This window comes from Nelumbo nucifera, chromosome 1, assembly GCF_055504915.1.
Source record: "Nelumbo nucifera cultivar China Antique chromosome 1, China Antique-T2T, whole genome shotgun sequence".
NCBI classification, from domain to species: Eukaryota; Viridiplantae; Streptophyta; class Magnoliopsida; order Proteales; family Nelumbonaceae; genus Nelumbo; species Nelumbo nucifera.
Genome location: NC_142649.1, coordinates 102,463,541 through 102,488,065, shown reverse-complemented (window position 1 = coordinate 102,488,065; position 24,525 = coordinate 102,463,541). Strand labels below are relative to the sequence as shown.

At 37.9% G+C, this 24,525-nt stretch overlaps 1 protein-coding gene, 1 non-coding gene and 1 pseudogene across 2 annotated transcripts; all 3 read left to right on the top strand.

Annotated features, from left to right (window-relative positions):
• Positions 1–3,004: 3,004 nt before the first annotated feature.
• TRNAA-CGC (transfer RNA alanine (anticodon CGC)) lies at positions 3,005–3,077 on the top strand. Its single transcript has one exon. It is a non-coding gene; the product is annotated as a tRNA-Ala (tRNA).
• A 6,082-nt stretch (positions 3,078–9,159) lies between these two features.
• Positions 9,160–13,822, top strand: LOC104611928 (VIN3-like protein 2). The gene is made up of 4 exons (XM_010279216.3): positions 9,160–9,469; positions 11,064–11,733; positions 12,322–12,641; positions 12,731–13,822. The coding sequence occupies exons 1-4, from the start codon at positions 9,421–9,423 to the stop codon at positions 13,552–13,554; spliced, it is 1,863 nt and encodes a 620-aa protein (XP_010277518.1). The 5' UTR covers positions 9,160–9,420; the 3' UTR covers positions 13,555–13,822.
• Positions 13,823–22,294: 8,472 nt separating this feature from the next.
• Positions 22,295–24,027, top strand: LOC104611930 (serine/threonine-protein kinase WAG1 pseudogene; annotated as a pseudogene).
• The last annotated feature ends 498 nt before the right edge of the window (positions 24,028–24,525 follow it).

Sequence of the window (24,525 nt, the reverse complement as noted above, 5' to 3'; positions counted from 1 at the left end):
AGTTTGTTATTTTATTCATATCTTATACTAATGGATCTTTTTTCTTTTTAATAATGGATCTTTGTTATTATTATTACGTCTCACCTTTTTGGGTCATTATGCCTCAACCACCTTTAGCCTTTTAAAACCTTGAATAGTCGCAATGTTCATTGGAGATGAGGCAACGTAGATAGAGCTAAAGAGGTTTCGTAATTAGTTGGGGTATTTTAGACATTAGTGCAAGTTTGAAATGCATCTATCCGTGTTAAGAGTTTGAAACAAGACATGAACACAAATGCACTAATGGTCTGAAAACCAACCTTTTTAGACTTCAGACGTCTTAAAAGTATCATGAAACACCAACTACATTTCACCATGGTTAGATATTTTGGGCCTTGGCCTTAAAAAAGACTGCAGTTATATCTCCATTTGTCTAATGGTATGAACTATGTCTAAATTTTGCACTAGTATGTGTACCTATTTCATACTATGATTTGTATTTCCATCCGCTACAAAATTTGCAGATTTTGTCTCATTTACATTTGTAGGGAGTGTGCAGTTCTGCTTTTTGCATCACCAAACTTTATGCAAAATTTGCACCACTTTCCTCCCACCTCCCACTTTACACTTGTACTCTCACGCATTTATACTTTTTATTTTTCTCACACAAAAAGTGGAGACAACTTCCACACATCCCCATGCATTTACAATTTCTCCCATATAAAGTGGGACCACCTGCTCTTCCCATGCAATTTGTACCCATCTCTATAATTCCATTTGCATCTCAAACAAACCATGCAAAGTATAACCTCAATTTTAAGTGAACTAGAAGCTTCTTATATTGGTGATGAGTCCTACCTACCTTGACTGAGGTGGCAAGTTCTGAGGTTCTTAGAAATTCAGGGGTGATTTTTATTGGTCAGAATCTTGGAAGTAAGATTTTTTGGTAATAAAGAAGAAAGAGTTGGGGGTTATAAGTTTTCGTGGATTTTAATTTAGTAGTATATACTTTGGTACTAAGGCTCTGTTTGGGAATGATGTGAATGGAATGTAAACCTCGGTTTAGGGTAAATATGTAATGTGGTTCGATTTTGCCAGTGTTTGGCAAGAATACAATTATGCATTGACAAATGAAAGAAAACACATTTTCCAATGCATATTTATATTTAAAATGAGATGTAAATGTACATTGATAAAAAAGAAATAAATTTGCATTCAATGTGGAAGACATATATTCTATTGGGATTCATATTTGCATCCATTACAGTTAAAAGTTTGTTTGGTAAGAAGGTAAATTTGTTAATGCAAAACTAACCCAACTTTGCATTTACATGAACCGTTTTATACTCTGCATATTTGCATTATTCCCAAACAGAGCCTAAAGATGCACATGATGCACCTGGTTTGAAGATTTTACATTGCATTGGGCCAGATTTCTACTCTAGATCTATTCAAATTTTGATAAAATTCAGATTAATTACATATGGTGATTATATTAAATGATGCTTCACCCATGACAATGCCACAAGTCATCCCTGCATGCAAAGTGAGAAATTGGAGTGGTTGTGGGGGCAATTTACACGAGTTTGGGATCACCTGCCAACAAAACATACCTGAAGGTGTGTCTTTCCATGCAAAGACGAGTTAAAAAAAATAAATAAAACTTAAAAAACTTCATTTGCAGTTTTCCGAAAATCATTCAAAATGGGCTTTGTGTGTCCTTCCAACACGATGTCTTTTAACTATTTAGATCTTTTTCTAACAAAACGGAAAAAGATGAAAACATAGGCTCCCGAGTATCTAAAAAGCTGATAGCCCGCACAAAAAGACACGCCAAATGGGGCTTACTTTTTTGCATGTTTTTTTAAAGGATATACAACGGGGAATAGCCCATCTTCCAACCCATGTATAGGCAGGACTCAATCCCAAAGTCTCTGCTACGACCTGCAAGAGACCTTTATCAACCCGCTGGTTGGCACCTTTCCTCTGAAAAACTACTTCAAACTTAATACAGATGAGCTGTTAAATGAAGACAAAGTAAAGCCGGGAATTTTCAGAGACCACATGGGAAGATGGTGTGGGCCGGGGTTTTTTATATTAATATGGGATGGGCGTCCATTGAAAAAGCAGAGCTTTGGGCAATTCGTGAAGTGTTTTATATGCTCTTCAAAGTAACCTATTCCCTCTTATTTGTCCAGTCTGACTCCATGTCCACTATCAAAGCCCTTCAGGAATGCAATACTCCTCACTGGAAATGTGAACTATGAAGTGCTGCTCCAGGATACGTTACAGCTCACTATGCGTAGCAGATGGTTAGGTAGCCCTCCTAACCTTTTTTTACTTTTTTTTTTTTTTTTTGAGAGAGAGACGACCTGGCTGAACTTCTGCAATGGCGTTATTGTAAAGCAGTTCCTAACTATAATATAAACGATATCGTTTCGATAAAACAACGTTAACTGTTTTGGGAGCCCTGCACATGACACCTTAGCGAATTCCGGTTCTTATTTATCTTTTCAATTAAGAGAATGTCGAATGTAAATACTGTTTTATCCGCACTTATGATTAGATGTCATTTATAGTAGGCTATCAAAACCATGGTTTTTGAACCGCTATTGATTTGGACGATCAGATTATTCGGCTTAGGAACCGCCTAGGCAATTGGTTTTGATTTACCTCAAATTGTCCTTTGTCAAAAACCGTTGAATTAGTCAATGAATTATTGACCAATTTAATGATTTTTTGTCATTTTTTTATTTTAATTATTTTTTAATTTGTTTTGTCAGAACAGGCCTAGAATGGTTCCGATTCCAAGTTGTTTTTTAAAATATTGAGCAAAACGGCTAAAATTTTAAATAATACCTTTTTGTACAAAAAAAAAAAAAACCAGACTTCCATGAAAGATTTCTAATGCTTTGTCCCACAGAATAAGAAACAATTTTTTATTTGTCTTATTTTTGTGTGAGTCTGAGTATATATTCAAGTTTTCTGTATATATTAATGATTTAAGAAATAATATATTAATCATGGGGGTGTAGCTCATATGGTAGAGCGCTCGCTTCGCATGCAAGAGGTACGGGGTTCAATTCCCTGCACCTCCATTAATAATCAGCCCAAATCAGAATTTTATAGCCCATGCATCTTGACGTGAATTAATGTCAAATTCATAGGCAAGATGTGATTTATAGGGGGGAGGGGGTTAGAATTCAGAATTCTGCATCTGGCCTACTTCTCCGCCCTCAAAAGCCAAGCTCATCCCAAAAGGTTGGACAGAGCTTTTTCACAGTCTCATTTCTTATTACTCCGTTGATTGAGCCCAATAAATCTGTAGATAACTGTGGTCCTTCTCATTGTCCCCTGTTTCTTATTTCTCATATTCTCTCTCATTTCTTGTTTTCAACATACAAGAGAAGGAAGTGTCCCGTTAGAAAGAAATCTGGACTCTTTTGGAGGAGCTCTCATCATAATGAAATTGTCTATCCGGACTTAAGAAAAAAAAATCAAATTAACTTTGACGATGTCGTTCCCTCAAAATCATCAAGTCAATAGAAGGAGCTTTTGTTGTCTAATTCATCAATGTGAGTGTTGACAGTTGACACCACCCTCATTACAGGCCATATATGTACCTCCATCATCCTGCAGTACCAAAAATGCCCTTAACTAGTGTAAGGGCATGTGCTATTGCCACTGTTTGTTGGTTCCTTTACCTGCATATCTCTATGGAATTAAATTAAGGACAAATTTATTAAATTACACTTATGATTAATTATACCACTCGGAATGGTGTATGTCAAAGTGCACTTCCATTCATTTGATAACATGTCAGCTGCGTGTGAGAGTCGAGATAACTCCGTTAGTGTCTTATTTTTTATATTTTAAACTAAAAACCTAAAACAAATAAACAAGATAGTTTGAATTGTCAACCTGAAAAAAGGGGATTTTTCGATAAAAATTGATACTTGAAGACCTAATTTCAGCAAGGTGAAGTTGACATTGGGTGATGTTTGTGATGCGTGTTGCCCATTATTCCCCTCACTGTCGGACATGATCGGGTTTTGATTTTGCCACAGAAATTCGTGGAAGTGAGTTAGGTTATGAGAGGATTGGTTTCTTGAATGTTTTTGTTTTCTGTTGTCAATTTTGAAGAAGAAAGATTGGTAAGTCCTAGTTACAAACAGAGAAATTGATGCCAGCTAATCTAGAGAAAAGGAAAAATAACAAATCAAGCAGAGATGTTCTTCTTTTCCTAGAAAATATCACACCTAAAATGAAACTGCTACAGGGTACTGAATGTCAGATCTGAAACCATTATTCAACAACATTAACTCAAGCGAGATCGCAAACCATTGTTTAACAATATCAACTTAATAACTTACATCTCAAACTATTATTAAACACCATAGCTTTTGAGAAACAAAACCAAATTAAGAAATAGCAGAGTGTCTCTAACTCAGTCGTTTCGCTGGATAGCTGGCTCCTCTAGCCCTAAGAATGAGCTCATAATCATTCGTTAATGGAAGTGGTTTTCAATAGCATGAGTTAGATTGCTTTAATTGAACCCCAAAACTGAAGATCGAATACTTGTAATTCATCCTTGACTGAAGCTAACTTTTTAGCTTCAAATAATACGAGACTTGTAGCCTTAGATAAAGGTTGAAAAGGGAAACGCGAGTCTATTGATCGAAGATTTGAGAAGAAAAATAGATCTTTCTTTTTAAAATATATGCTCTGAATTTGCAATCGTTAATGGCTTCCGCCTCTAGATGAAGCTGGAAGAAGAAAGAGAACTCTACGGTTTGGTTGAGTTTCTTTCGTTTGAGTCCAAATTCTTGAAGAGTCGATATGGGCTTTTTTTTTTTTCACTTTTTCTTGTTTTTCTACTTTCAAAATTTGCATCATATATACATAACGGCAAAATCTGCATCATATGTACATAAAGCTAACTTTTTTTTTTCACTTTTTTATCTTCCCCCTCACCCTATAACTGTCTAGGAACACATTGGAAATTCCAAGAAACTTCAAAAAATAATTTATACCCATAATCACAAAACTAAAAACCAATAACATTTGAACCAATAGACTAGTGACTCCCCATATACTGAAGAGAGAGAGAGAGAGAGGAAATGGGATACAATGACATGCAAGAACATGAGAGAAAGGGGGAAAAAATAAAATAGCACCGTTTCACAAATTTTGTAAAGAAAGTTCTGTTTTAAAGGAGTACAAAAACAAATATATAGAGTGCAAAATCTTGTATTTTATATGTATTTATATTATAAATATTTGTATTTGTACTCTTATCAAATTTGCCAAACAAATAAAAATCTAGAGCATGAAACTCTCTCTCTCTCTCTCTCTCTCTTATAGGGCTGTTCATAAGAAGACCCAACCCAACCAAACTGACCAACCTGGGCCGACCCAACCCGAGTCGGCCGGGTTTTCTTCAGCACCGGTCAGTTTCAGTTTTCACACATGAAAACCAAAACTGACCCGAACTGACCCAAACCGACTTAGTAGTTAATAGTTAGTTCCTAGTTAGTAGTTACAACCTACTTAGTTCCTACTTAACTAAGTTATTTTTATCCTAGTTACAACCTAACTTAATTTCTAGCCTTCTAGTTAGGAATGACATTAATGGCAAGTATTATAAGACAATTAGACAATGAATTTTTTTGGAAAAGTTTAAAGAAAAGAATCAAATGATCCTAGTTACCCGAACCGACTTAGTAGTTATTAGTTACTTTCTAGTTAGTAGTTACAACCTACTTAGTTCTTACTTAACTAAGTTTTCTCTATCCTAGTTACAACCTAACTTAATTTCTAGTCTTCTAGTTAGGAATGACATTAATGGCAAGTATTGTAAGACAACTAGACAAGGAATTTTTTTGGAAAAGTTTAAAGAAAAGAATCAAAGGATCCTAGTTTCTCTTTTACACCAAATAGGCAACCGATTACAATTATAATTAGGTGTCCTTTTTTACTTAGATTAGAAGGTTTCTTGAAATATACAAATTTTAGTCTTCTTTCTCTAATACAGTTTGACTTTCTATTTTCTTGATAACTTCTATTCTAACTTGGTCTGCCCCCCTTAGCCCCTCAACTCAAGCACAACCTCTAATACAATTTGACTCTCAAGCATGGTTGAACTTAGAGTCAAAACCAACCCAAACCGACCCAACCTGACTCAAACCGACCAGGTCAGTTTTGCTTAACACAAGGTTGGTTTCGGTTTCAATTTCAGGTAACCCGACTAGGTCGAGTCGGTTGGAAAAATTTCAGTAAACCAATCCAACCCGTCCCGTGAACAGCCCTACTCTCTTATATAATTGATAGAAAGGTTGAAATTTGAATGGTGTTAATAATTTAATATTAGAACAACTATTCCAGGGTCGGGTATATTGGTATATGATTCTGGTCACTTGTTCTTACATACCTACTCACATAGCATCACCACAGTGTATTGGCAACATCTCCTCGTGAATGACAGGGAAATGCGTAGATGTAATGGTTTGTGGGCAGAGATGTGAGAATAGATCGTGGTAGCAGATTCGAGCTGGTTTTGGGCCATTGATACCATGAGATTGAAAATGTAACCCATCCAATGGCTCCTTTATTGCCTAGGGGTGCCCACAGGGTTTTTTAGGACCGAATCGGTATTACTGGTTTTTGGAAAATCAGTAACTGAAACTGAATCGAAACTAGTCGGTTAACCGATTGACCAGTTCGGTTAATCATCGGTTTAGTTCATTGGTTTTTCAATTTTTATAATATATATTATAAAAATATAATAAAATATTATAAATATATAAAATATTATATTCTAATTAATAAATAATATATCATATATTATAAATATATATTTATATAATGCATATTTATTAATTTATAATATATACAAAATATATATAGTATACATAAATATATATAAAATATATAGAGTATATATATATATATATCGTCAATTCGATTAATCGCCAATTTTCTATATTGGTTACCGAATCGATCAATTTGATTAACTGATTTTTCGGTTCAATTTCGATCGATTTTCTCGATCAGTTCAGTTTTTCGGTTTTTCTTTCTCACCCCTACTGTTGCCCAATGATTTGGATCCCCAGGCTACGTAGTCCACAATTAGCCCAATTAATAAAGCTCATTATTCTTGTTGTTGATGATGTTGCTGGGCTTATGCGCATGGGGTTGAAGCTGAGCCCAACGAGAAGACAAAATGGAATCCATTTTCTTTGGAAAATGACTAGGCCCATCAAATTTGGCTCGTGAGGGATGATTGACTGTGAAACAGATGAAGCAGCAAAATCACATACCGGATTAGCTGATGGTGGTTATTTAGACAAAAAGAACACATTCCAATCCTCTACTATCATGATCTCACACCACATATTTCAGATATGGCGGATTTCATTTTTATGATGGGTCCCAGTCTCATGGTGAGATGTAGGGTATTAAATCAAGTGGATAAGAGATATAGAATCAATATGAATTGGGATCTCCTGCCAACAAAATAGATTCCAACACTCTATCAACATGATCTGATGCCACATATCTCACCATGAAATTGGGACCTACCCTGTATGAGATGTGTCGTGTCAAATCTTGTTGGTTGGGTGTTGGAATGTATTTTGTTGATAAGAAGAATTGGTGATATACAAACACCACATCTTTGAGAGATGGGTACGTCAAAAAAAAAACTACGAAGAGTTTTTCTCCAAATGCATTGCACTTGGGATGTCAAATGTCGGATATCCGAATCTGATTTGATTGTATTTAATTTAAAAAAAAAATTAATAAATTATTAAAAGAATATATAACAATTAAAATAAAAAAATAAAATAGGATCGGACTTGGGATACAAAGCCTTACTCATGGAGAACAGTAGGCACACCATTAGGCTGAGAAATTCGCCTCAACCTATCCGCACATTACACATGCATTGCATACCACGGCTTGTCTGCTTCTCAAGGCGTAAGATACGTCAAGTCGTCAACTTGTATTCAGTTTCTGCAGCAACAGACGTCGAATTTGAGAATGGCAGCACCATGGTTGTAGGTTTCTTTCCAAATGTATCTGATATTCTGATTCCCCACGAGCTTGATTCACTTCTGTCTCTCCATTTTTCATGTACCAGACCTTCTATTTGAGTTTCCATGCCTTTTACCTTATCGGTCTCAAACTCAAATAGAGATCAGATAGCAGAAGGAGATGAGACCTGAGAATCAAACCACTTAGCGGAGAATGACATAATCTATCTAGTTTCTAATTAATCGCCTCCTCTCCTCCCTCAGGCCTCCACCACCCTTCACTTTCTCTGTCCCAGAAATCATTTTCTTCTTTCTTTAAAAACCCAGTTTCCTTCAAGGAGAACTAATCATTCTTCAAAACAGAAAACCAGATGAAGTATTATATTGTACTTTGTACATACGAGAAAAGGAGGAAGAAGAAACAGAGAAGTGAAGCAATTCACAGCTCCTACACTTCGTCTTTCTCTCGATCGATAACCACTGCAAAACCCGGAACAATCTCACAGAATCATCATCTCCTTCAATTACTATATATAACTGTTTGAAAGAAAGCCCGTGATGAATCGGAACTCGGTTTTACTTCAACCCATCGGTCGCAACATCTTCTCCGAAACACCAGCCTTCACAAAAGATTTCTCTGTAACCCAGCAACGCATGATTATCCACAGGAACGGGAGCCGGGACACAGGGCCAATCATGTCACTCCATGTCTGTCTGATGCGTGGGGTCCACGTGTACGGACCAAATTACTTACCCAGTACTATGAGTAGAAATGTAGACGATTGCAGTGCAGCTCGTCCAGTAATAATGGACACTGAAGTTGACTTAACGGGCTTGTTTTCGGTCATGGTGGTAACTGGTAAGAACTTATCGCAGAGGTAGGGCGCGAGTGTCTTGCACGTGGGGATCTTCCGGGTCTCCTCTGCTTTTGTCTGGTGAAAACTCGTTCCCTCTCTGCACGACTCGTCCCAATGTCTCCAATTTAAAAATATATCCAGAACAAATTAAAAACAAAAAAGTAAGATAGATAATTTCAGAAGCTCGGTTGGCCGTTCGATCAGGTCCAAAATGAACAGATTGTTTAACTTTCTTTTTAATTTTCATCACAAAAATTATTATTTTATTTGCTTTTTTTGGCATCACTTTTACTGCTCACAGGTCTGGACTTTTTCTTCTTTTTCATTCTCTTCTGGCCTTCTTCTGGGTCCTGTTCTCTTGTTTCCTTCTTTAATGAGTTGTTCAATCGTTGTTTCTACTGTTTCTCCCCTTCCGTGTTTCCTTTTCTGGGAATAAGGCCTCTCTAAAAACCATGAACACGCCCTTTTCTTCTCCAGCTTCAGCTTGAGAAGAAAAGAGGGTTTATTTTATTTTTCTCTGCTCTTCTCCCAGATTCTTCTGTTGGTTTACCATGAGAAAACCAGGGGAGAGGTCTCCAGGCGCGGAATCATTGTTTTCAGGTCAGTTTTCCATCTGGGTTTTCTGTTTTACAGGCAATGCTGCTCGTTTTCCATCTTCTATCCTTTCTGCTATTTCCAGTCTTGATGCTTTCCTGAGATTGTATGTCGGGTAGCGTTGGACTGAGCTTAATTCCTTCTGGTCAGTCGGTTCCTTTTCCAAAGTAACTGTTTTTTTCCCCTCCGTTTTAGAATTTCTGCTCCGGTTTTAGACTTAGTTTTGAGAATGTATAATGGGTAGCTCTCTTTAGTTGCATGCAGATTTTCTGTTCTACGCCCCACGTTGATCCCTTTTGACGCCCTTCTTCTTTAGCTTTATTCGATAATTTCTTTTGGTGCTGGTGGTTTACACTCTGTTGCATCTCTATATTTTCGTTTGCACTTCTTTTTCCCCTGTTCTCTTTTAACTTTATCTCTGAGAATTTATGATTTTCTTTTGAATTGAATGGTGGAGGATCAAACTGTTGCATATATATATATATATATATATATATTCGTTTACAGTCTTACAGCAAATGCCACCGATCTCTCTCTTTTCTTTTCCATTTAATTCTCTCCTTTTCCTTTTAGAAGAAGACCCCACAGCAGGACTTTTTCTTCTTTTTTGTCCTTCTTTTACTGTAACAATTAAAGCATATTGCAAATAGTCATACCTAGTCGAGTCTTGTTCTCACTATTAGTAGTTGATGCATTTGGATTTTTTTTTTAATAATTTAACTAGTGGAAGCTTGATGGTGATCACTGTCATGGGTTGATTGTTACGTTACATTGGCAATAAACTACTCCAGCAATGAATCTAAATATTAATTTAAAATCTTTGTAATGCAATTCACAGTTGGTTAGTGTTAGTTATGTAAGCAAATATGGTAGGATCTACTCTATAGTTCATAGTTCCAACAAAAAAACTTGAATTATCAAAATATTCATTATATTTCAGAGAAAAGCTAAAATTTCTTGGTGCGATAAAGTTAGAATCTCAGCTTTTAACACCATCCATTAGTACTGTGCAATGATCTTAAGACTTGTTCTTGAACCCAGCTGCTTTTCAAGTGGATGACAGGATGGTTTGAGATTTCATGGTGAGATATTGATTTGAGGGTATCAATGCATTGTTTTTCTTTTACCTCTTAAAAGAAAAAGGGTCCATCTCTGCAAAGAAAATAGGGTAACCTTGTATCAATCCTACTATTCAAGATCTAGAAGCTGTTCCCAATTTGCTTCACTAGAATTAACAGATGTTCTTCCATGACTAAAACTATGAACTTTGATCTTATGGTTCATGAAATCATGTTTCTGATGAAATCTTATTCCATCACGAACAGTAATAGTGTGTCTTATATGCGCATAAGAAAGTAGATATTTGGGATGACAGCTTTACTATAGACATTTAAAATGCTATGAAAGAGTTATTACTAACATTAGTAATACAAGTTTCCCTCTCAAAATAACATGGGGTCTTGAAACAATATAAACAGTTGACAAACTCAGCTCAGTTCTGTTTCTCCACCTGCCATGGCATGTCAGACATACAAGTTGTCAAGTTCTTCCTTCTATCTAGTATTGAAGCTAATCATTCTTCTATGTTTTCATCTTCCAGGTTTCGTACTTGATCCTGCAAAATGTAGTCAGTTGAGCTTGGAAGAAAAAAGGGAATTAGTTCATGAAATTTCCCAATGGTCAAATGATGCCCCAGAGATCCTTCGATCTTGGAGTCGCAGAGAGCTTCTCGAAATCATCTGTGCCGAAATGGGTAAAGAAAGGAAATACACTGGCTTTACAAAATTTAAAATGATAGAGCATCTCCTCACGTTAGTGGCAAAGAGAGCAGGGAAAAACATTACTAATGATTCATTATCACTTTCACCATCCAAGAGTCAAACTGGTGGTAAAAGGCAAAGGAAGAAAGAGCACCCACTCCGGTTATCCACTAACACAGAGCATCTTTTACAAGTGAACATTAAAGAGGAGCAATTTAACACTGTACTATGTCAAAATCTTGCCTGTAGAGCTAATTTGAGCCAACAGGATACATTTTGCAAGAGATGTTCATGTTGCATCTGTCATAATTATGATGAAAATAAGGATCCTAGTCTCTGGTTAACCTGCAGTTCTGATCCTCCTAATCAGGATGATTCATGTGGGGTGTCATGCCACTTAGAATGTGCTCTTAGGCATGAAAGGGCTGGTATCTTGAAGAATGGATGCCATACAAAGTTGGATGGAAGTTTCTATTGTGCATTCTGTGGAAAAGTTAATGAACTAATGGGGTAATAAGCTCTTCTCTTCCATGCCAAATATTTTTTGTTCTAATACGATTTTTTTTGATAGGTGAGTTCTAATACAAGTACTAGAATGAATGATTAGGTGTGAGCATTGTTTGGTAAATCCAAAAAACTGAACTGAAAATTTTGGTTCCGCTTTCAATTTCAATTCTCTAGTTTAGAAATCCGGTCAACCCAAAAAAAACGAATTAACCAAACTTTATTATCTATATATATATATATTAAAAGATATATATAGTGATGAAATTCGGTTTTAACCGAAATAACTGAAAACTGAACTGAAAATTTTGATTTTTCATTATTTCAGTTTCGGTTCGGTTTTTCATTTAAAATTCCAGTTTATTCGGTTTGGTTTTTAACTGAATAAACCATTTGCTCATCCCTGAATGATATACACAAATACATACATGCATGAACAAACATATAAACACTTCTGGTAGGGAATATCCTAGTACATTATTTTTTGTTTAAAGAAAATCAATATGAAGATAAAACAAAAATATAAGTAGAATGGTTAACCTTAAGTTAAGTCTTGTCCTAAAAAGCTAAAACCCATGTTTCTTTATACTTCAGAACCTGGAGAAAACAATTATTAATTGCCAAGGATGCCAGGAGAGTGGATGTACTTTGTTATCGGATATCACTAAGCCATAAGATTCTTAAAGGAACAGAGCAATATAAAGAACTTCAGAGGATAGTTGATGCTGCAGTGAAAAAACTCAAGAAAGAGGTTGGACCTCTAGATCGAGTATCTGTGAAGTTAGGACGAGGCATTGTTAACAGACTTTCTTGTGGTGCTGAAGTTCAAAAGTTATGTGCTTCAGCAGTAGAAGCCATTGATTCCATGTTTTCAGGCCCGAGTCCTGATTATACTGCTCTTAAAGGACAACTAAGTAAGCTGTTCTTTTTTAATCTTTGCTTAATCTTTTCAATGTTAGTTTCTCTGTTTCTGCATTGATGCTAAGTCTGGGGTGCTCATCAGCTTGTCAGATCCGATTTGAAGAACCATCAGCAACCACCATTGTCATTGTTTTGGAATATGAAGATAAGCTGTTGGAGGACTTCCTAGGTTGCAGACTTTGGCATCGTAGGTCCAATGTGATCGACTATCCAGAGAAGCCTACTTGCATTGTCCTGAGGCCAGAGAAGAGATTCGTCATTTCAGATCTTGATCCTTCAACAGAGTACTTCTGTAAGGTTTCTCTGTTCAGCAGCACAAAGGAATTGGGTGCATGGGAAGCTAAATGGATCACAGAAGCACCAAGCAGAAGTTCTGTTTCAGCTGTGGATGAAGAGCAGGGGAAGGAAAATCAAGCTCTGATGGTTCAAGCAAATTCACAGAGGGATTCAACCAATTCAAATGACCACCACTCAAAGCTTCGATCATTGGAGGACATCAGTAAGCTTGATGAGTGCCTTCTGCCCCCTCCTCCAGTGGAGGTTGCATGTTATGTTGGTGCTCCATCTGTTCCTCCCACACCAAGCAAATCTGATGGCATCCATGAAGTTCTGGGTTCTGTTTCTAAGAAGCAGTGGACTGAAAGGAACTATGAATATTGTGTGCGAGTGATCAGATGGTTAGAACGTGAAGGGCACATAGAGAAGGATTTCAGGGTGAAGTTCCTAACATGGTTCAGCCTGAAAGCAACAATGCAAGAGAAGAGAGTGGTCAGTGCTTTTGTGGACACTCTCATTGATGATCCCCCAAGCCTGGCTGGTCAGCTTATCGATACATTCATGGGGGAAATCTGCAATGATCAGAAACCTATCTACAGAAACGGTTTCTGTACTAGATTGTGGCATTGAATGTTGAACAGTTGGTTTATTCTGTCAACAGTAAGAGGATGGTAGGAAGTGGTTGTCCTGTTAAAATCCTGTGGGAGAACAAAGTAGTTTTTCTTTCACATTGGAATTCTGCATTTTTTTTTTCCACCATTAAAGTAGATAATCTCTTGGAAATGGGTTGGGCAGACTCGACAGACCCAAACCAAATCGACCCAATTATTTTGGGTCTGGTTCTACATTATGTGTTATGATTATAACTTAACATATTACAAAGATAGTCCGACTCTAATACCTGTTTTTTTCGTGATATACTAGTGATATTATGATGTCCAAATGTGTCAATTTAATAAATATTTTTATTATCAAATTACAGGTTAAAAGATGTAGCACAATATGATCGGGTCTTTATCCACAGAAAAATTGGGTCTGACCTTCTAGTCCCGATACAAATCCTATAGGGTCTGCTTCAAAATTGGTCCTGGCTTTGTATACACTTAAGGGTTGGGACTTACCCTGACCCAAATCAGACCCAACACATCAACAGCAGTACGGATGTCTCCTGCTATGTCCACACTCGCGACATTGATTCCAGGGGTGCAATTTGGGCCGGTTTGATCTGGTTGAAGGTCAACTCAAGCACATTTACAAATGTGCCCGAGGCCTCAACCCAGCCCAAAATACAGGCCAAACCATGCAAAAACTCGGGTTGCTTTTTACCAGGTTCGGTTTAGGCCCACCCAAGTTGCACTTCCAATCGACTCAGAGTGGCTTATCTTTGTATCAACCAGAATTAGTTGGATCATAAACTAAAATAGAAGCTTGAAAATACATACAAATTTCATTTACAAATGTGCCCAATGCCTCAACCCAGCCCAAAATACAGGCCCAACCCATGCAAAAGCTCGGGTTGCTTTCTACCAGGTTCGATTTAAGCCCGCCCAAGTTGTACCCCTAATCGACTCCGAGGAGTTTATCTTTGTAGTTCTACGCAAAGTGTTAAGTTCGAACTCCATATTGTTCTGTGGCAAGTCTCTCTGTAGCGCGCTGCTCGAGGAGATTGGTACATCAGTTCAAGGTGGGCGTAGGTCATCTAATCTAGATTCCCATCTGACGTCGCAAGAAGCTCTGCTGCATGTCAGTGATCCCATTTTCAATTGAAAATGTTGGGAATATAAATTATCATGTGGGTTTCTCTTATGTCAAATATTGTTCAAGTTTTGTGATCCTAGGGCCGGGCTCAAGATTAAGATCTAAGCCCAAATTGTTGGGTTAGGCTTGGGCTCAGATGTGGTCATTTTTTTTTAGGTTGCATTTGACATTTATTATTTGAAGGACTTATTTCCTTTTTACAATTAAAAATTCAGTATTCATAGGAGCATTTTATATGAAAAAAAAAGGAAAAAAATCCTTAAAATATGAAATGCCAAACGCAGCCTTATAAAGAGACTAAACCCAGTCTAACCCGTGAACAGGTCTAAATGGAAGGTGTTAGACTAGATATTGTGGAAAAATAAAACCACGTCAGATATGATTCTCTTTAACTGTTGCAGTGGTGTAAGAGGAGCTTATCCTGTGGATTTTATATGATCCATAGAAGAGACTATACACAGGATATCTTGATGTTCCACATACCAAATAGTAGCCCATATGGCTACACAAATATTTTTCAAAAACAAAAATGTCTTCTCGTTTCATGTTCTAACTAACGGGTTCAACTATGATATGGAAAAGATATGATATCCGAAAAAACAACAAACCTTAATAGCGTCTTATTTATCAAAATTTATAGGTGGGTTTTGATTGGTCAAAACTCTTTCTATATCATATCTTTTCTGCATCATAGATTTTCCCCCAACTATTTCATGCTTTCTAATTTTCATCATGAGCCCACGCTGGGTAATACAAGGGCCATGGAGGTAAATATAATTATTTGGGTAAGTGTTTGGACAAGTGCATTTACCAGTGTTCATGTTACATTATATTCTTTGTACTTTTTGTTTTGGATAAATCGATGAGACCTCCCCTGAAGTTTCTTACGGTTGTTGAAACCTCCCATGAAGTTTGTAATTACAATTATCATTCCTGAACTTTCTAACACGGTTGTAAGTAGACCCTCTTTGTTAGAATCAAGAGTCACAAAATTGTCCAAAATATCCATACAATTTCTGTTGAAGTTGGTTTCTACAGAAGAAAAATAATACAACCATTATAAACAACAAAAAAAATAGAGAATTTAAAGTTGCAACTTTACCTTTGAGCGATTGATATGAATGGCAAATTTGAAAAATAAGCAAAACAATTATAAAAAAGGGACTGGGAAGAGCTTGGGCTAGCATTATTATGAAGAGAATTTGGAAAATAAACATTTTGGTCAAAAGTAACTACGGATATTTTGTATATTTTCATGCCCCTTTTTAGAAGATTCTAACAAATGGAGTCTACTTGCAATTATGTTAGAAAGTTCAAGGGAAGTAATTACAATTACCAAACTTCAAGGACGTTTCAGTAATGGTCAAAAAAAGTTTCATCAATTTATCCATTTGTTTTTAAAACTTATTTTTAATAGACAATTTTGTCTCATTAATTTTAGAGTCTCCACATTTTGGAAATCTTAGATGGCATTTGATAAATCTGAAAATCTGAAAAGTTAAAAAGATATTAATGGTGTCTAAAATTTGAAAAGAGACATAAATGCTTTTTGACTTTTAGAGGTTCTGAATAGAGAAGGTTGTTTATGTTGGATCAAACCTTCAACATCTGAAATTCCTTAATTTTACTATTTTACCCCTAGAACATACTATTTGGTAATTTTGAGTTCAACTTATACTATTTCATAAAATACAATTTATTAAATTCAAAATAATATTAAAAAATCTGAACAAATTATGATAAATTATAAAATTATTAAAATAAGAATAAATTGAAACTATATATAAATTTATAAAATAAAAATAAATTATTAAAAGTTAAAATAATAACAAAAATAGTAATAAAATCCATGAAGCAATTAAAAAATATTTAATAATTATCAAATTATTAAAGTAAACCTACTAAACTATTTAATAATTAAAAAATTCAAATAATTAATAATTAATACAAATAAAAATTATGAAAAAATAATTTACTAAAATAAGAATAATATCGGAAATACATAGAAATTTATAAATTAAAAATAAGTTATTAATAATTAAAATAATAATAAATTATTAAGAATAGCATTCGAATACCACTACTAAGAGTTGTGGCGGCGGTGGCAGAAAGGCAAGGGGGGAAAGAGAGAGAGGGAGAGAGAAAGAGGGTGTGGGAAATCGAACGCCACTCTAACTCTTTGTAGTGGCGATGGCGAGAATACAAGGGGAGAGAGAGAGAGAGAGAGAGAGAGAGAGAGGGAGAGGGAAACACTATTGTTGAGAGTTGCAGCAACAGTGGCGGGAAGACAATGAGAGAGAGAGAGAGAGAAACACTATTGTTGAGAGTTGCAACGGCGGTGGTTGGAAGACAAGGGGAGAGAGAGGGAGAGGGTGAGGGAAATTGAGGATGGGCATTTTTGTCTTTTAATGCGGTCTGAAAAATGTTTGAGCGCATTAAGTCATTGCCTTGTCTCTTACAAATTCAAATCTAAAAAGTGCATTTCAGATATGAATTTTTAGACTCAACCCAAACATAAGTGGTGTCTGAAAAACAACATTTTTAGACTTCAAAGGTCTGAAAAGTGTTATCAAACGCCACCTTACTTACTCACACCTATACTTGCCAAAAAGCAAATGTGAAAAAAATTCCACAACTTTCCAATGGACCAACTTCCCTCAATTTATTGGAAAAATGTAAGCCCTCAAGGTCTAATAATTTCAAGTCCTATTTACAATGCAAAAATGAATATTTATTTAATCATATTAAAGATGTCTCATGTTCTAATTAGGGATGACAATTTCTATCTTGTCCGATAGGTATTTGTCCCTACCCTCTCCGATGAGGCAAGTTTTCTTGCTTGAAGAATGGATTTTGGGGCAGATATGGGTTTTGGAATTCTACAACCCGTATAGGTACAGGTAAGGTACAATATTAGGCAAAACCCGACCCTCTCTGATCCACACATTGTTGAAAAGCATATAAATTATATATACTAGGTCTTGAATGTAATAATATTTTAAATTTTACATGAAGAATAATTGATAGTTTGTGTTTTTAACATGTCTTAATCAAATAATTGAAACTTTTGTTGTTTAATTGTATTACTTTATTTGTCTATTACTTATACATAACAAAGAAATAATAAGAAATTAGATCTGCATTCTAAACCCAACCTGCCCCTACCTTGAATGCAGGGAGGGTTTTGCATTTTCACGTGCATTAAGTGATTGGATTCTCAATATCCAACCAGCTACGGGTATGGATAGAAAAGCGGGTAGGGTCTAAAATTTACAAAACCCCTCTCGAACCCGCCCGGTTGCACCCCCAATGCTAAATTGCTCATCATTCTACTTGAACCTGAAAGGCAGAGAGGTATAGGAAGAGGCTTACTTGTCTAAACTCTAAACTTTGCATTCAGGCATGTCCATGCTGCATCGTAGCCAAAAAATGGAAAAAACAAACATCGAATCTGTGGCATGGGATAGAATATTGCAGATATGTCGGAAACTATCGACTGTAACCTTGAGTGGTCGTCTCCATCTTATTTCTAGAGACTTGGTATATTCCATTTACTTCCCAAGATAAAAGGATTTGATCAATCCACAGGCTTTTTTCTGTATTCCTGATAGTAGACTCTGATCCTCTTATATCACATTACATTCTTTAATTTGAAATGCAGAGCGTGGGCATGCAGCTAGCATAGATATGCCGGCGAACAACAACAAACTTCACGTGTTTAACCGGAAAAAGAGCTGCAAGTCTCGTTTGTCCGGAGATCTGTAGGCAGGAACCCAGTCGAGGATGACTGTAAGAAGCTTCTCTCATATATAAAAATTATAATAGCTTGAGTCACGGCCTGCCTTCACGGGCAATGCCACGGAAAACTTGAGTGCTGAGATGATTCAGTCATGGCCGTCGTCTGACTGCATAAACTAATGCCAAGAAACGCAGCACAAGAGCAAGCTAGCTGTGTCAGATGAGAATCTAGGGAGAACAGGGTGAAAGCCAAAGCCAACTCATGCCAGAAGAGCTACCGATGAGTGTTTTTCTTCTTTTCCTGTTTTCTAATGTTATCTGATGGCAGATGGATAGATAGATGCATGGACTGGGTCTGAAGGGCGCTGAGCTCAAGGCTTGAGGGAGACAAAAACTGACAGGACAAAGAGCTCCGAGCGTGGGCGTGGTGTCAAAACTAGTAGACATATGTCAGTGCAGCTGGGCTGCGAGATTCCGTCCACGAGCGGCTAGCTGCTGAGTGGCTACTGACTGCTGCCTGAAGCAAGATGACATACTATTCCCGTCTAGCGTCTAGACTTCTGTGGTTTCAACTTGGAGTCCGCATTGAATGCGCCCCACAGAGTTTCTGGGTGACACGATCTTGCATCTTCATTAAAATATTTCTCAGCCTCTAACAAATGGTTGTGGTAAGGATTCTGCTCATCTTATCCGATCATCTGAAAGCTTGCATCTCTCTCTCTCATGTATTAAGGAAGGGGAACATGGAGTTATATAAATTGAAGATGTCAGAGCTTGAAAACCCCCTCTCCCTACCCATAAGGATGCATTTTTAATTATACCGAAAATCAATCCAATTGGATTAACTAAAACTATTACAAAGTTGGCTCCAGGACAAGGTTGAGTCTTTTATATTAATGGACTGAACAACAATTCATTTTATAGTTGCTACCTTGGAGGGATCCAATGTAGCTGTTTTTTTAATATTAAATGTATAATATATTAAATATATAGTATTTTCAGCAGTTTTATTGTAATGGGTCCCAAATCGAATCAACCCTTATAGAGTCTATAATTTTAGACCCAAAATCGAACTGATTGGTTTTTGAGATAATTGGGTCTGACTTTATGGACCGGTGACAATAAGTGTTACAGACCCGATTGTCTAGCTGAAAATACTATTACAATGAACCTACTGACAATTTATTTGATATAAATAGTATTTTCAGCAGGTTTATTGTTATCAGTCCATCGGATCTGACTCGATTTCCCTGAAAACAATCAGTTTGGTTCTGGGTCTAAAATTATAGACACTATAGGGATTGATTCGGTTTTGGGGCATTGATATTTCTTGTTGAATAGGTTTTAATTTTACCTGTCTCGACCGAAACCCAGTCCATTGACAGCCCTAATACTAGAATTTCCAGATGTTTTAATTCTCCTCCATTTTCAATAAGAAAGGCAACATACTTTTCTTGAAAATGTTTTAAACAATAAAATAAAATAAAATTATACCAATTTCAATTTCTTATATACTGATTATTGGCTCCAAATTCAACTTTGTTTGTTTTCTAATGCAAATCTGACTTGCGCCCAGTTCACATTTGTATTTGTTTGTTTGTAATTATGATTTACACTCTTACTTGATACAAAGTACATTTTGCCTCATTTGCACTCACTGCAATGCAAAATTTACATCAGTTTACTCCTACTCCCACATCAATCCTCTCTAATATAAAGTGGGGACTGCATCAATTTGCTTATTACTCCCAAATAAAATAACCCTCCTTCCACCTCTATTCTTTTTCTTATAAGGTAGGGTTCTCACAAATAAATAAAACAGACAGATTAGAAGTAAACCAGTATTATTTTCGATTTTCATAGTATTAGCTTTGTTGTTTTAGTTCAGACTTCAGAGGTGCACTTTATTAGTCGAGGAAGGAAAGGCGAGGGCACCAAGAAATATTTGGTGTAGGAACCAAGAGATGAAGAAGATTTGCTTTTTCCATTGGATTCAAGTCTTGGCTCTTAAGCAGAATTAACTAGATAGAAGAATGCATCGCACTTGATAAAGCAGATCAAAGGGACCATGCCATGATGTCAACTCTGTATTCTTCATTAATCCTCTTTGTCTTCGGTGCATGCATGTGTTTAGTCATTTTCTTATATTAAAAGATCAGCTGCATTCCATCTTAATACATTCATCTGTGTCATGTCTTCATGGGAAACAAAAATTGACTATCTTCACCAAATTATATACTACTTTTAAGAACTAATGGCCCGTTTGGTTAATTGGAATAGGGGTTTGGAATCGGAATCGGAATCAGAATCACCCATTCCGGTTCCAACCATTTGGCTGGACGGAATTAAAATCCCATTTTAATTGGAAACAAGATCTCATTCCAACCGATTCTAATTCCCATCTGAACCAAGCAGACTATGCGAATAGACCATTCCCATTCTGAAAGTAAACCAAACAATCCTTAATTGATCTCATAGCTTGTGGAAGATCTGAACATTGCTCATGTTTTCTATGTAAATTTCTGTGGGTTTGGAACTCCAGACTAAGAGGAGTGTGGCGGATCCGAGTCCAAAAATTGTGGCTCAATTAATGCATGAATGGGCCTCCATGGACCCATATAAAGTTTTCCTAGCAAATATCTGTCACTTCACCTTCACTCAATTTCACCAACTTTGCTCAGCCCTCCAAACTGACCGGCCCATAATGAGGTTGACGACGATAGGGCCCAATCTGGTCTGAGGGTTAACATGCTTCGGTTATCAGACTAGTAGACACATCTTTTCTCCAATTTCATACAGTTAAAGCAATGTCGAAAAATAATGCAACATTCAATCGGACTGTCCAACAGCATGTGGGCCCAGAGTTCGGATTTTGTATGGACAGAGATTGTGCCACGTTGAAGGCCTATGAACCAGCATTTAGAATTAAATGCATCACAGTTGCTTTAACCATTCATCCCCCTCCCTTGTTTTTCCTGGTGCAAATACACCGTTTCAAAGCTCAAAATATAATTAGTTGGATTAATAGAAGTGGTCCAGTCCTGGCCTAGTCGGCCCAACCCATGAAAGCCCTTACCTGTAAAGCCCATCTACCACCCGCCCTTCACAATCACACACGTCCATATCTGATTGAATCCCATCTAGAATCTTCCCCAATTTAGGCTAGTTCTGTAACCAAATGTTACAGAGTATTTTTTTATTTTGTTCTGTTATTTATTTATTTAGGGATTTAGGTTGGGTAGGGACCCCACTTGAGGGAGAGGTGGGGGAGCGAGCGACAATGTTGGACCATGCTGGCCACGTGGCAGACAGCATCGTCTAGTTTCCCACGTGGGTCCTACCCTAGCGGTCAGATTTGGCTCATCATAGGGTTAACGGGTATTATGGTACTCCCTCCCTCAACAGTCCCTGACTCCCTGTTCCCTTAACCGATCACAAAAAATTAATGAACCGAATTAATAACCAAATGTAATTTGGAATTAAAATATTTCGTAATAACCAATAAGCCCTTTCCTTAATTAAAATTTTCAAGTTAGGGCGTCAGTCGGCTACATGTCGGCGCGGCTCCGCTGAACTTGTCTTTGAAATTAATTCACCCGCCTTCAACAGGCACGAGAACTAATCCTTAATCCTAGGCGTTGATCAAATCATTCCTGACCGTTCGATCAAATCGTTATGTGTGGGCCTTTGGGCCTTACGGTCATCCAAGTTATCTTCCCAAAGTTTTCCTTTCTTTAACCATAATACGGTGGCCCAAACCCAACAACAATGTCAAAGAAGTCAACTGGAAATTTCTTAACGGTTAAAACTTAAAAGGAATCAAGACAACGTCACAGCGAGACCGCTTTTCGTTTATTTTTACTTCAGAGGCTCAGAGCCATCGCGGTCGAGCTGATGCCTGGTAGCTCCCAACGTCACCAAAAGAAATGTTTTAAACTTTTAATGGCGGAGAGATGAGATGGGTCAACTGAGCAGTAAATTAAAAATACTCCATTTCTGTCTCGAGTATCGATCTCGATCTCTCGATCCTATATAACCAGCAGTGGCCTCCACAAGATGCTCGACTGATCTCTCTGTCTCAAGCCATGGACGAAGACATCCTTTTATCTTCGGACACCGATCTCGACTTCAGCTTCACCAGCTGCGCTTCCAATACCTCCACGGATCGCACCTTCACCTCTTCCAGCGCTCGCAGCAGTCTCAGCGTCAGCTTCAACGAATCCCGCCTTTCTTCCTCCACTGGAGTAGGACGGCCCCACCGGAAATCCGACCCCCATTGGGCGGCAATCAAAGCCGCCACCAACCTCTCCTCCGACGGGTCCCTGCACCTCAGCCAACTCAAGCTCGTCCGCCACATCGGCAGCGGAAATCTAGGACGCGTCTTTCTCTGCCGTCTCGAAGATTATGACGGAGCCAACTTCGCTCTCAAGGTCGTGGATAAAGACGTTCTCACAGCTAAGAAGCTTTCCCACGTGCAGATGGAAGCTCAAGTCCTTTCCATGGTCGACCACCCTTTCCTGCCAACGCTCTACGCCCATCTAGAGGAGTCACATTACTCTTGTCTACTCATCGACTATTGCCCCGGTGGTGACCTCCATTCGCTCCTCCGCAAGCAGCCGACACACCGCTTCCGGGTCGACTCGGTTCGTTTTTTCGCGGCGGAGGTGTTGGTGGCTCTGGAATATCTACACGCGCTTGGGGTGGTGTACCGGGATCTGAAACCAGAGAACGTATTGATCAGGGATGATGGCCATATAATGTTGTCGGACTTTGACTTGTGTTTCAGAGCCGATGTGCTCCCCACCCTCGACAAACGCCACTTTCATCCGGCGGGGGTAGAGTCAACAAAAAAGCAGCCTACCTGTTTTGGAACGGTTTCCCGACGGCGTAAAATGACGGAGGTGGCAGAGTTCGTGGCGGAGCCGACGACGGCGTTCTCGAAATCTTGCGTCGGCACGCACGAGTATCTGGCGCCGGAGTTGTTGAGTGGCAACGGACATGGCAACGGAGTGGACTGGTGGGCGTTTGGGGTGTTCATTTACGAGCTGTTATACGGACAAACGCCGTTTAAGGGAGGGAGTAAAGAAGCCACACTGCGCAACATAGCGTCGACCAAGTCATTTAGGTTTCGGGACTGTGGTAGGGCGGACGAGGAAGAGGAGGGAATATCGGAGGCTAGAGATCTGATACAGAGATTGCTGGTGAAGGACCCGAGGAGGAGGCTAGGGTACGCCAAGGGTGCGACGGAGATAAAACAGCACCCGTTCTTTAAAAGGATAAAGTGGCCGTTGATACGGAGCTACAGACCGCCGGAAGAGGTGCGTGGGCTGGTGAAGAAGAAGGTAACGCACGTGAGGAACGTGAACATAGTTAGTTTGAGCTCAAGGAGAAGCCGAACACGGTGGTCGTGGAAGAACTTCCACCATTTTAGTTTGTCAACCAAAAATGGTGGCCACGAATGGATCTAAGTCCGGGGAAAAAAAAAAAAACGAAAAGAAAAGATTTTCTACCATTTTCTGGGGATTAAATTCAATCAGAAACTGGTGTACATGGTGTAAGTAGAATTCGAAAACCAAAAGAAAAAGGAAATGTTGTTTAGAATCAAAATCTTTATTACAAATTGAATTTGTCGATTTCATATTTTCAAACTTCTCAAACTGTGAATTGCAACAGCTTCCGTCATTTGGTGAGAATAATCATGGTTTTCAAAACCGGATTTGGTCAACAAACCGCTGACTTGGGCAGTCGAACTGTTTGATCAATTCAGTGGCTTTGACATTTTTTTTTGTCAGAACGGGCCATCCATTTAGTTCGAACAATCGGACCACTCAACTTGGGAACCGGACCCTGACCGGTTCATTGTTCGATTTGGTTTTAAAAACCTTGAGAATAATTTCCTTCAAGGATGGATCTTGTGCACAAAATATTGTAGCCGCCTATCGGTGTAACTTGGGATGTTGAATTAGGTTATGCTGAATTTAGATGTTAGAAATTGTACTTGTGTGGCTGCAAAACCGAGAAAAGCTATTAATGTGGGCGTTTATGATACATAGGCGCCATTAGGCACCACATCAGCAAAGTGCCAATAAGCACCTACCTGTTTCA

What these genes read in the sequence shown, in the direction of transcription:
- LOC104611928 (XM_010279216.3), top strand. Translation starts at nt 9,421, where the DNA reads ATGAGAAAACCAGGGGAGAGGTCTCCAGGCGCGGAATCATTGTTTTCA. An exon ending in CGCGGAATCATTGTTTTCAG is followed by an intron (nt 9,470 to 11,063) that starts GTCAGTTTTCCA and finishes TTCATCTTCCAG; the next exon opens with GTTTCGTACTTGATCCTGCA. An exon ending in AAAGTTAATGAACTAATGGG is followed by an intron (nt 11,734 to 12,321) that starts GTAATAAGCTCT and finishes TTTATACTTCAG; the next exon opens with AACCTGGAGAAAACAATTAT.